Genomic DNA, 13,182 nt, shown 5'->3' on the forward strand with positions numbered 1-13,182 from the left:
CTGATATAGATCAGGGATTTGATGGACAAATGATGAGCTCCTGTAAAGACAACAGGTAGTGAACACATTGGTATTGCACAAACTCTGTGAGTCTGCTAAATCAAATCTTAAAGAGTACTAAAATCACTGGGGAAAATCACTAAAGAACACTTGAGTTCTCAAGACTCTACATGGGGGACTTTCAATGATGATGCTGTGCTGAGGCAGCCCCTTTGTAGGCACTGTTGTTTTTTTTTTCCATGCCTACATGGATACATATTTGTATTAATAGCCATTAAGTGTGTATTAATAATTATTTACATGCACCCACTTGCAGTTCTGAGTCTTTGAAAACAGTAATCTGTAGGTTGGTTGCCTTCCCATGGGCACTGACCAAGAGCACTGACCTGTTGGCAGGGAGCAAGTGCTTGGAGGTTGAAGTGAAGCCTGGTATAGCTCTGAGCCTCCTGAGAAGAACTCCCAGAGGTCCTGCAGTGTGTGCTTTGGGAGACAGAGTGACATAGATAGAGACATAGCTGAAAATGGTTGGAGGGTTTAAATAGAGTGGTGAGAATTTTCTGCCTTCCTGAATTAACACAAGCTGGAGAAATGAAGACTAGCCCCGTTGATGCTTCACAATGAGGACACTGTGGATGATGACAGTAGAACAACTTTTCTCAATCCTTCCCACCTCCATTCGGCCTCTGAGGTCAAGCTGTTAGGTTTCTGGATCCTGGTGAAGTTTCAGCTCAGGAATGCACATCTCACATATGAATTTGACAATTTTTATGAGTGACAGATTCCCTTACCTGTGTTGCACACAGCTGTGCACTTAAGTAGAATATTGTAACTGCTGGGATATGAACTGGATTTAAGATATGGTTTCTGATAGCCCACAGCTTCCCAGATAGCAGCATGTTACTTCTGGTTTGTAATCCCAATGTCTTCAAGCTGCATGCAGGGCAAGCTCATTTCTGAATCAAACTTCAGCAATTTAAGTTGTTTATTCTGCTGAAACAGTCACACATGCAACACTGAAATTCATTTTTTTCATTGCCTTATGTTGATAATGTCAAATGGAGCATAAAAAATTCCTTTTATCTGAGCATTATTATATTCCAGTAAAATGCAAAGGATAGTTTTTGTCCAGCCATCATGCCATCTTTGCCCACCACAGGTTAATATTCTAGAGAGGCAATAATGTAAGTGCAGTGACTAATAACTCAACAAGTATTCATCATGAACTACAGCATTTGAAAGCTTGTAGATGGTGATGACTGAGGATGAAATCTTAACCCCAGAGAAGTCTGAATATATATTTTTCCCAGCTGTAATGACACCAGGGTTTTGCTGGAGTTATTTGAGAAGATTCTCCTGGGCACTGAGGTATGTGCCCTGAGTGCACAAGCCTGCAGCTGAGGGCTCCTCATCTTCTCAGTGCAAAGGGAAAGATCCCTGAGGATGATCTATGTCCACATTATGCACTGTGGACTACCTTTATTGTACATTGGGGGGATTTTAGGTGCTTTTGCAGCTGCTGCCTGTCCCCTCTGCAAGGATAATGCCTGAGTTTCAGTGTGGTCAGTTCCATGGCTGTGAAATTCTATCTTTGCTCAGTGCTGATGCCAAAGTACTCATGCAGGTAAATAAAAACCAGAGCACAGAAAATTCAGGTGTTTTAGAACCTTAACATCGTACTATTCAAGCTTGCATATCTTTGTTAACAAAGTCTCCTATGACTACCGAAAAAAAGGTGTAATAATGGAAAGACAAATATTTATTGTATTGAAAAAACACCTAAACAGAATTTGTTATGTTTGTGAACACACCAAGTAAACTTCCCAAAGCTCTAGAAATACCATGGGAGTAGAGTGTAGCACACCAGATTGGTTCCTAAAGTGCAGTCTTTGCTTATCTCTTCTCCTGGTAGTGGTCCATGCTGGCCTCTCTCCCAGGTGCCTGAGAGGACCCACACAGCTGATGAACACAAATCTTCCTCCTGTGTTCCTTCTCAATTTAATGCCAGTGCTACTGTCACATCCAGTTTTGCACCACACTTGCTGTGGCATAAGCCAAGGGAAGCAGAAAATCCCATTTAAGCTCAAACTTAATTTCAGAAGATCAAAACCCATAGAACTCAGGAGCCTGCAGGCTTTTGAACACCTCAACAGATAATGCCTTGGTCTCTTAGGAATCAAAACACTCTTAGAAATCCTGTGCTAAAGAACTTGTCTATGTGACACAGGTGGTCTGGCTGAGCAGGACACTGAGGGTAACTTGCTGGCCACTGGGCCCTCCTGCCACTCTGTAAATGCCTTTGTGACCCCATCTTTCCCTAAAGAAAGAGGCCACAGGCAGTCCTGCAGCTTAGCCTGATGCTAGTCTTTATACAGCCTCAATAACCTCTCTACTCCATGGCCAACTTTAGTTTCAGCTGTTGGGCATAGATGCCCATGATATATATATTAAAATATGTCTGTGAGAGTAGGAGGTCAAGTAAAACTGTCTCTCTCAGGGTCCCACTTTATTACACAAAGAAAGAGAACCAGAGAAGTATAAAAGCAGGTTTTAGTGAGTCTGCTGATCACAGAACTATTTATTTTGGGTTTGTTTACTTCTTTCCTTATCTCTGTCATGGAAAATAGTTGTATATTGCTCTCCAAAAAACGTGTGTGTTTGTCATATTGTGGTGTTTCAATGGCCTTTACAACACTGGACTGAGAAAGCAGAGCTATTTCCTTTGCTGAATTAAAAGCTGATGGCAGATTTGATTTTGCACTTCAAAGAAATGGAGACGTAACAACTTTTATTTGCAAACCAAGCTCTTATATATTCTCTGTCTGTCTCAGAGTGCCTCAGAGTACGTTCAAACAGAGGGTGTGCCCTTGCTGCACTGCCGTTAAAATGTCAGTGAATTAATTTGTGCAAACACTTTAAAATATGGGGTAGCTTGTCAGTAAAGGAAATGCATCATCTTATAAAGCATTCTGCTAGATGCAACAGAGCTTTTAGTAAAATTGAGTGCTATTTAAACATGCCAAACCTTGTCCTTAACCACACTGAGATGTTTCATATCAGCCTGGCAGCATAAATATACCTTTCAAGAGTGTAAACTGAAAATCCATCAAATTTAACATATCAAGATGGGGTGTGAAGGCAAAAGTTTAAATTAGAAACAACCTCATAACCATTTCAATTATCTGCTTCTCCCATGATGCATGCTTTGTCATATAGGGTGGGTACCCTCTGTCATTCCTTGTGTACTCATGCACACAATTAGCAGATCAGATCAAGCACTCACATGCTTGAAACTTGAAAGTTTAATTAAAAAACATTTCCCCAGGCTGTTCCTTGAGTAATGCAGCCATGTAGTGGGTATGCATGAGCTCCACTTGTCCCAATAACAGGATTAAGTCTATCTTATTAGCTGTGGTACCTGAACTAATTCAGTGAACACTAGCCTTCCTTCCCTACATGTTTTCCATCTTTCATGCCACCGGGCAAGAGTTAGTTTGGCCTAGCTCTCCCAGCCAGACTTTTTTTCTTTTTGTTGACTGGTATGGATGATCAAAATATTGCATTTGTTTGAAAATTGTATTCAGGGTAGTTGTGGCAGAAAAAGGCCAAAAAAATAGAAAACACAAAGGTTATCTCTTACGGAGCTGAGTGAAGGAGGTCAGGGAGGGGAACTGGTTAGCTATAAGTAGACATGGTCACTCACTGGAAGTTTAATATCAAGCTGAAAGATAGTGTGCTAGAGAAGAATGTTTCCTTCCGTTAAGCAATCCACCAAGGAGTTTATTACCTCTCATTTAAATGTGTTTTAATGGGATCTGCCCTGCCACAGGAATATAGTGAAGGGTTCAGAAACAGGTAGGATTTGAAATCAAATGCTCACAAAATTGATAATGAAGCAGAAAGCCTTTCACATCTAAGCCACCATCTCTAATCTAGTCTGTTTCATTAAGAGTGCAGAAAGCTCTACAGCCTCCTGGTTATTTGCATCTTCTGAAACCATGAAAATATGCTGCACCCACAAAGTAGAGCAGATGCAGGGCAGACAGGACACATGAAGTTCCAAGGCAAGGACAGCCATGCTGGGATGCTTTATTTATTCCTTGGAAAAGGACATGAGGCTGGAGATGTTTCACTGGAAAACGAACATGAGACTTGTCCCAGACAAGCCTATGTGAAATGAAAATTGTGCCCCAAGTCTGCTCTTGGACAGGAAGCCACCAGTTCTGTCCTGGTCCCATAAGCTTGGATGGAGATCAGGATATTGTGATCACAGAATTGAACTTCTCCCAGAAACTCAGTGTTTGCTTTTCTGAGGCATCACAGAGAGAAAAATACATCTGAACTTGAAGTCTAGGCTGAAGCACTGAATTTTAGTCTCAAGACAGTAATTCTGAAATGCAGCAGAAATGAGAGAAAATAAAACACACTTTCAGGAGCTCAGAAACATGTAGAAGAAGTGAAGTACAAAGACTGCTAAAGGCAGTACATTTTAGTGTGTTTTGGTAAGGATACTGTATTTTTGTATGAACCAAAGACCAGTGCCTTCAGCCAGAGCTGCCCTGACCTGTCAGCAGAGTTCCTGAGATCTGGGCCCTGTGTTTCCCACCAAAAGCTGTCCTTTCCCAGCAAATGCTGTTCTGTCTCACCCCAGCAGCTGCACTGCTTTGAGGTGAGTTCCTACAGACCATGTGGGTAACTAATGCTCCTTGGTGGCCTAAACCAAGAGATTTAGAGTGACATTTTCAAAAGCACTGAAGTTACTGTAGAGCCCAAGGACTATGGTATTCCCACTACCCACATGCTGGTACTTTCTCTAGCCATCTACACAGGGGTTGTCTCCATAAGCTTCTTTTAGGCAGCATATTTTAGAGCAATGATGTAAGCTGGATGTAGCCAAGTCACCTGTGGTGGAGAGTGTATGAAAGTGTAGTGGTATTTCTCCCTCTCCTCAAACAGCAGACAAAACCAGGTTAGGCACTGACGTTCCATTTGGAAAGAGGCTTTTAAAATATTTGGGCTTATTTATGTCTAGAAAGACCATCAATCATTTTCTGTGACTTGCAGAATAACTCCTTTATCAGCCAGGAACTGAAGGCTCAGGTTTATCTCTCTGATGGCAGTGGGAGGCTGTCATTGCAAGGACATTTCTCCCCTTGAGAGAAATTCACCTTTTCACCAGCAAAGGCAGCTTCTGCTCCCATCCCTTCCTCTAGCCTTGTCCCACTGCTGCTCCAGCAGAGACCAGGGAGAAGTGCCCTATTGCTGTGGGAGATCTAATGGGGCAGGAAGCAGCATGCAAGAAGTTAGATCAGCTGGAAGGGAACAACTTGGACTGATGCAACCAGAGGGAAGTCCTCAGGATGGCCTGGCAGCTTTATTTGTCTCCCCAGCTCTAGAGCGAAGGAAGATTCAGAAGTCTTTCCTCTGTGGTTTTGCAGAGAGCACATTTGGCAGAGGTCAGTTAAATGGGAAAATAGCTTTCTTTGTGCCACCGAACACCCACATGGCTCTCATGATGCCATTTTTCCAAATATCTCAATATGGGCCTTCAATCATTCATAGGACTTTCATGCTGTCTTTCAATGGGAGAAAAAGTGAGCCCATACCAAATGCCTCTTCAAAAATTCCACCCAAACCTCACAAATGTAAAATACTAAGAATAATTAATGGTATAGAGTCTGTTGCAGAATCTCAGTCTAAAGGTGGTACAACAAAGGGTTACCATGGACTTGCTGTCCTTGCTCCCCTGGAGCAATGGGCAGGGAAGAGGCAGCACTGACAAAACAGGAAAATTTTCCCTGAGAAATGGCAGCTCTCCAGATGCTACCTTTTCTCACATGATTATTAGGCTCTGCCCTGGCTCCACTGCTGGGAAGTGCTCAGGACATGCTGCTGGCTCCCACACATTTAGGCTATATCATAGGGGATAATCCTGTCCCTCTGAGCTTTGCCAGATAGGGACTGGTCCAGGCCTTCTCCTGCAGGTGTGCAATACCCAAAAGATCTGTAGTGAACCAATTACTCTGCACAACCACTAAACAAGCAAATGTGATCTATCAAGGTAAGATTAATGCATATTCCTTAAACCGAGTATTTGACAAAAAAAGGTAGTCTGTCATAGTAAAATATTCATCTTCCCCCAACACAATGTGGAATGTAATTTTTCTAGAACTTTGAGCCATGAGTTAGTCATGTTTGCAACTCATTAAACATCCCCTCCACCCCTTTCATTGTAGCAGACTTTGTTTTGTGCCTTGAAGAGAAACGCAGAACCAAATACAACAAATAAAGAAATAATACTTTTTTGTGTGTGTGATGGCTCATCAAAATTATGCTATTCAGGAAAAGAAAAGGATAAGTTTTGAATTCACATTTAACCTCTTGATGTTGGCAGCATGAACCTTCTTCTGAGTCTTAATGCATTCTAGCAGCAGGCCTTGAGCCAAGCAAGCCCCACAGCTTTAGTGGTGCAAAATCCTGACCTGAGTGTTAATTAGAAGGTGGCATTTGCACCTCAGCTGCTCAGGAGCCACAGCAACAATGAAAGGTAAGGTAGGAGCTCAGGTGGAAGTGTTTAGAAATTTTCCCCTTTTTCTGGCATTTTTTTTCAGGGCCAAGGCAATGTCAGTATTTAATTTCTGAAGGTCTTTTCTGCAGACCTGCTTTATCCCAGTGTAAGGTGGGAAGGGAGTGGTACTGGTATTTGATTGCTTTGGGTTGTTGCTGTCAGAAAGCTGGTGGGTTTTGCTGTTGCCACCCTTATACCTGGTGTTAGCACAGGATGTCATGCTGCCCAGGGTTTGGGCAAGCACCCCGAGCAAGCAGAGGGAAGGGCACAGGGCAGAGTAAAATGTATATTGGCTTTTTTTTTTGTATCTGTGTTCTCTTTGTGGCCTATCTATTTTATCTCTTGTCTTCTTGATTTATAGATGAAAATCTTTGATAAAAACAAAGATGGGCGACTGGACCTGAATGACCTGGCAAGGTAGGATTTAATAATGTTGATGGGGTGTTTCAGCTCACAATGGTAGATCCACACAAGGTGATGCTCTCCCTCTGGGGACATGCAGTTGAATTCTACCTCCTTTTAAATTAGATCTGCTCTGATCCCACCTCTAACACATGGTCCCCATTGCAATAATTTGAGAATCTAGAGCCAGTGATACAAGCAATGCCAAGATCTGTCTGTACAACATCAGTGTGCTCTGGCATAATCTGAGGTGCTTCCCAGGAGGTGGCAATGCAACCAGTGGCTCTCTTTCTCCAAAAAAAAAAGGATGTCAATCCTTTCAATAGGGTCACAGACATGCATTTATTTTTCATCATTACGTGCAGCAGGGATTGCAAAGAATTTTTAATGCATTTGGAATAATGAAAGTCCCACCACAAAAGAGTTTGGCAGTGGCAGTAGGAAAAAATTTGGAGAGCCAAGGTGAGATGCTTGTGAATGAAACTGGGGACTCATTCATGGGCCTGTCTCTTTTCTTGATACCTCAGAGGCTTTTAGATGATTTTCACTACCTAGAGAGTATGCCTCTCCCTGTAAAACCATGTGCATTGGTTGGAAAGGACTAAATTTGCAGATAGAGCCTTAAAAGACTATTTTAGAGGATGAGGGGACAGAGGTGATGGTTTGCCACTGTTACTCTCTGCTTTGGTTCCTGACAAATGCCAGCACAAATAACTGCAGTGCATACAGCAGTTCCCTTTGACCATGAAATATATGAAGAGAATCTGAGGCAGGATGGAGAATATCTAAAGGGAGTTGCTGTTACAGTTTTCTCTTAAAAACAATTCCATTTTGGGAATCATGACATCTGAGGCTTTCCTGTGGTCTGAGAATATTTCTCAGACTCCAGATCCCTCCATGTGCAGACACTGCTTAGCATGCCCTGTGCCATGGGCTTTAAAAACCTCAGGGTTAGTAAAGCAGTTGGAGAGAGAAAACGGTTTATCAGTCTTGACAGGCTTTAGGAGATGAAAAGAGAGGAATTCTGCCAGTCTTGGTACACAGGCCAGTATTACTTTTACAACCACTAAGTCTCCCTCCAAGAGAGAGCTATAAATCACTTTCTTTAATGCAGCACAGCAATTCAGTTACAAGGAATAATTGTCTGGTAGCTCTTGCTTTGGAAGCTGACACCCTCTGTTGTGCAGGACCACCAGAAATGCTCTGGGAGAAGCAATGGTACTAATAGGTATGTCTGTGGTGAACCAAAGGGCACCCTCTGTGGCCATCAGACAGGGAAGAAGGCTTGTGTTCCCACAACAGCCCTCTGTAAATAACCCCACAGGCAATATTCTCTTTTATAGGCCTTTAATCTAACATCCCTTTGCTTTGCAAACAAGGAGAGCACAGAGTAGTTCGTGTGCAGATGATAAGGTGAAAAGATCATAATTTAAATCTCTCCATTCAGGATTCTGGCACTCCAGGAAAATTTCCTTCTACAATTCAAGATGGATGTAAGTAGCACTAATTTTTGATACATTGATCCTGTCTCAGCTAAGATGACCCCAAACTTAAAATTTTTGCTTGAATTTTCCATTTGTTCATCCTTTCTGTACACAGGCTTGCAGCACAGAAGAAAGGAGGAGAGATTTTGAGAAGATCTTTGCACACTACGATGTTGTGAGTCCCATGAATCAGTTCATTGCCTTGTGGTTTGTAAATGACAAATTTAGCATGTGCTGCTGTGCTGAGACTTCTTCCTCCTGCTGGGTGCTGCTGGAGTCACTGAGGAGTGGCAGCTGTGCCCAAGCCCATGGCCCATGAGCCCAGATGCCAGATTGGGAGGGGTGAAGTAGGGGCAGAGAGAAGCAATGCTCAGAGATCTTGTGTCAAGGACCCATTTCAACTTTCTCCATTGCCACGGCCAGTGCTGCTGCATTAACAGTTTTCCTGCAGGAGATACAATAGAGGCAGAGGAGGTGGTGGCTTTAGTGCTCACAGTCTCTGGCAGTTCAGGACCTGCATCACCACCATGCTGAAAAATAAACCCCATTCAGATATCAAACCCAGGGAGTCTGGCTCAGAACAGACACAACCATTTAACTGCCTGTTAGACATAAGAAATTCAGTGCTGCTTCTGGCAGTCACACAACTCCCTCAGGGTGGTGGGAGATATTGCTCCCATTTGGTGGGAAGAGATGGTTTGTAAAAAACAAAGGGATCTTAGATACTAGATATTAGGAAGAAATTCTTTATTGTGAGGGTAGTGAAGCACTGGAACAGGTTTGCCCAGAGAAGCTGTGGATTTCCCAAACCTGGAAGTGTCCAAGGCCAGGTTGGATGGGGCTTTGAGCAACTTTGGCTAGTGGAAGGTGTCCTTGGCCATGGTGGAATGGCTGGAATTGGATGATCTTTAATGTTCCTTCCAACCCAAAACATTTCATGGTTCTGTGAACTTTATGCTACAAAGTTTGATGACCAGGTGGTGGTACTGACCAGTAAATGCTGCAGCACTTTTGATTCACTGGGGAGTTTTGATGTTTATTCCTTCTTTCAGAGTAAAACAGGAGCACTTGAAGGCCCAGAAGTGGATGGGTTTGTCAAAGACATGATGGAACTGGTCAAGGTATCTAACAAACATCTTCATGGCTCTGTTTGTTAGTACTCTGTATTTCTTTAAGATCAGTGCTTTTAGAAATGTACACAGAGGCACTAGTAAGAACATGGAGTCAAATTTTAGTTTGATCATCAGCAGAAGGGAATTCACCATCTCAGTATATACTCTGTAGAGCATTTCACCGTAACACAGAAATTCTGTCTCACAAATGAATACAGCTTCCCTCAGCAACTCTATTTTTAAAAGGTCCATTCTAGTTCATACTTTGAATTAGGCAGATGTTACAGCATGACATGATATGGATGTAACATCTGCCTAATTCAAAGGCATCATAAGGATGGGTCATCACAATTTCTTTCTTCTGTTTTCCTTGTGGATGTGGTTCTCACCAGAATGACCTCGTGGTTCATTAGCTCATCTCAGGACTACAATTGAAAATTACTTGAGATCTATATATAATCAAGAATACTGTACCTGGTGTGTCTTTTCAGCTCCCGATGGACAGAAGAGTCTGTCTTCATTGGATTATCTTGAATTTCCAGATGCAGTCCAAGACAGACCTTTTGACTCAAACAGAATCTGATCTTTAGCTTCCTTTGAGCCTGAGCTGTTGCATTTCCACACAGTGTGAAGTATCTGTGCTGCCATGTCCATTCAGGAGAGAGCAGAGAATGGCAGCTGTGTGCTGATGGCTGTGTGCGTGTGTTCTGGCCATGTAGTGTAGAGGGCAGGGTGTGGGGATGGGCAGGAAGCTGGATTTGTGCCATGTGTGAGTGTAAAGGAGGGAAATTTGTACTTTACCTAAGGGACTTCATCAGTATTGCCCTTGGGCACCACAAGCTGTGCATGTGAATTTGATCCCCTCCTGAGAATGTGGGAAGCAGAACAGGCAGTATAGCATTAGGAGCATACAGACTGTGTGGCCTGTGAAATGTGCCTTCAACATGAACTTGATCCACTGAAAGGTATTTTTACATTGCTGACTAGCCTGTAAAATAGCAGTATGCTGACAGAAATGTCACATTAGTCCTTGCACAGCAGGTTTCAGAGAGGAAACCAGATGAAAGCACAGGTCTGGTAGAGCAGGGATCTGCATTGCATAACTTAGCAAAGTTTTCTTTTATATGGATCAGATATTGATGGCGTTGACTGAGCACAAAAGTCATGGTGCATTTCTATATAATCACTTACAGTTCCATGCACCTTCTGCTTTTGCAGGGCACTCTTTGCCCATCTTCTGTTTGCTTCCCCACAGCATTTGAGATGATGTGGGGCCTTTTGGTCATTCTTCTTTGGGTGGATTTCCCAGTTGCTACATGGTGGGCTGCTTTACAAGCTGGGGAAATCCAGAGCCATTTTCTCTCAGCATTCTTTTTCTCTTTGTCTGCAGCCCAGCATTAGCGGGGTGGACCTGGACAAGTTCCGCCAGATCCTGCTCAACCACTGCGATGTGAACAAGGATGGGAAAATTCAGAAATCTGAACTAGCTTTGTGTCTCGGGCTGAAAATTAACCCATAGCTGGGAAAGTGCTTGTGGTTGTGTTTTCCTTGAAAGATTTGCCTGCTGCTCCTCATAGAAGTGTGTCCTCTGCTGCTGTGGGAGTGGTGGGGAGCTGAGGCACCATGCTCCCAGGCTGAAGAGTGGGATGTGCACAGGGGCCTCCTCACTCCACCAGCTCCTTTGTGATGTTCACTTGCTGTGCCTCTTGTGGGTCCCCTTAGCAATGTCTCTGCCCACCAGCAGATGAGCTGTTCAGAAGAGAGGTTGTTGTTCTTCTGCCCTCATGAAACTCTGCTATGCCCATTCTCCTAGGATAGGAACAAGCATCTCCTCAAAAACATTCCCTCAGTGCTCTCAGAGTGCAGCTACTAGGTGTTTCTGATGGTCACTTTATATGTGTGAAGTCATTACTTTGGTGAACATTGTGCTTTGTGCATTTAAAATATTGGATGGAGGAGAGTGTATTTGTGCAGAAATAAAATGGCAATTACAGAAATTCTGTCACATCAAAGTTTGTGTTATGTACAGAAAGCCATCTGCCACAGGCTGGCAGGCTGTACATAGTAACCTTTTATGTAACATGCATCAAATGGCAAGAGGTTTTGTAATGCCTATCAGTTGTGGGGTTTAAATCTCCAATGAAACACAGTATATCCTTCCCATGTAGAAACCACACACACCATTTTTGTCGTTTGTGTGTCACCCTCACACATATCACCCTCAGGATGAAGCCACAGAGTAACACCACTCCTGAAGGACACTTCTCTTCTGATCCAAACTGAAATAACCTACAAGGTTTCAGTAAAATGGAAAACTGGAAGGACAGAAGCCTGATGAGAGAAAACTCTCATGCTTGGTTTTTTTTCAAATCTGTTAGAGTTGATATCTATCAACTTGTAACCCGTTTTGAACTTAAAGCTTCCTATCACTCCTGGACCATGAGTATAGTCCCAGAGCCCAACGGCAACAGCATCATTTGTGACACATATTTCCCTATTCCAAAGGCTTTGACTGAATATTCAGAAAGTGTCATGCCTACACTGTCATCCCCATATAATTCTTTCTTCATTTCCCAAGAGAAGATTGTGGAGGACTGTTTGATGGCAAAAATTCCTCACATTTCACAATTTCTGTCTCCTACATGACAGACCCACACTTGACACTACTAGGGTCTTTCTGGTTATGTTTTCCAGGAAGCATAACGAAACATTCCTGTTATACTCAGTTTTGTAAAAATTAATCAGAAATTGCCTTCAGTCAACATGAATAGAGATGTAAACATGGATTGCATAAAGCTCTTAAGAACATACTCAATTTATGCTCATTTTCACTGATGATAATCTCACAGACCAAACAAGTGCTAAGTGCTTGTTTAACCCCAGCAGGAGCTAGGGCTTTAAATTCTGAAACTGCTTTTTATCACCCTGGCAGCAACACAAATCACAACCACAATAACAGAGCTTTACAATGGTTCAAAAAAAAGGTAAACAAGGAATCAGGCCTTAGCTTTAACTCCTCAAGCCAGCAGGGGTGCGGTTTTACCCATGGATGCTCTCCCCTCTAAGGAAAGAGCTGTGGTCAGGAGTGCAGGACCACCAGCAGAGAAATCCCCCACACTGCTGTTTATCAGAAATGCTTTATCACCATCTTTGAACAACTTGTAACAAATTCAGCAGGGTACAACAACTATTGTTTTATTGTACCTCAAATAGGATGTAGGATGTGACTGACCAGCATAAAGAGTTATGCCTTTAAGTATATTCTTCCATTTCTCTCTCTTCTTTCAGTCTTTATATCATTCTAATTGTTATTATTATTTTCTTAAACTACAGTTTTTATTCCTATGGACATGGGAGCTATTTCTGTACCATCCCCTTTGATTTATTTCTACACACAGATGCTGGGTCTTTTTGCTCTTTGTAATTCCCAGTGATGGCAGGTCTATTTTCTGCTTCCCCTCTGTTTAATCCTACTCATATCAGTAGAATTTTTTCTTATTTATTGAAGTATAAATTGAAGCACATCCTGTCCTGCCTCACCAAAACTACAGAAACTCTTAACCTAAAGGGAAAATTAACTTTTAAATTAATACAACCACAGCTCTCATTTCAAGAGAAT

The 13,182-nt window shown here is 42.5% G+C and overlaps 1 protein-coding gene across 1 annotated transcript in view; it reads left to right on the plus strand.

Annotated features, from left to right (window-relative positions):
- Positions 1–12,060, plus strand: part of SCGN (secretagogin, EF-hand calcium binding protein) — a 28,095-nt gene extending 16,035 nt beyond the window's left edge. Inside the window, exons 7-11 of the mRNA XM_005517327.2 lie at positions 6,927–6,982; positions 8,415–8,460; positions 8,567–8,626; positions 9,504–9,572; positions 10,954–12,060. Coding sequence (XP_005517384.1) covers positions 6,927–6,982; positions 8,415–8,460; positions 8,567–8,626; positions 9,504–9,572; positions 10,954–11,082 — 360 coding nt within the window. The 3' untranslated portion in view covers positions 11,083–12,060. The remainder of the gene's footprint in view (positions 1–6,926; positions 6,983–8,414; positions 8,461–8,566; positions 8,627–9,503; positions 9,573–10,953) is intronic.
- Positions 12,061–13,182: the final 1,122 nt, after the last annotated feature.

This window comes from Pseudopodoces humilis, chromosome 1, assembly GCF_049639895.1.
Source record: "Pseudopodoces humilis isolate 2021_Gansu_Grassland_sample_001 chromosome 1, ASM4963989v1, whole genome shotgun sequence".
NCBI classification, from domain to species: Eukaryota; Metazoa; Chordata; class Aves; order Passeriformes; family Paridae; genus Pseudopodoces; species Pseudopodoces humilis.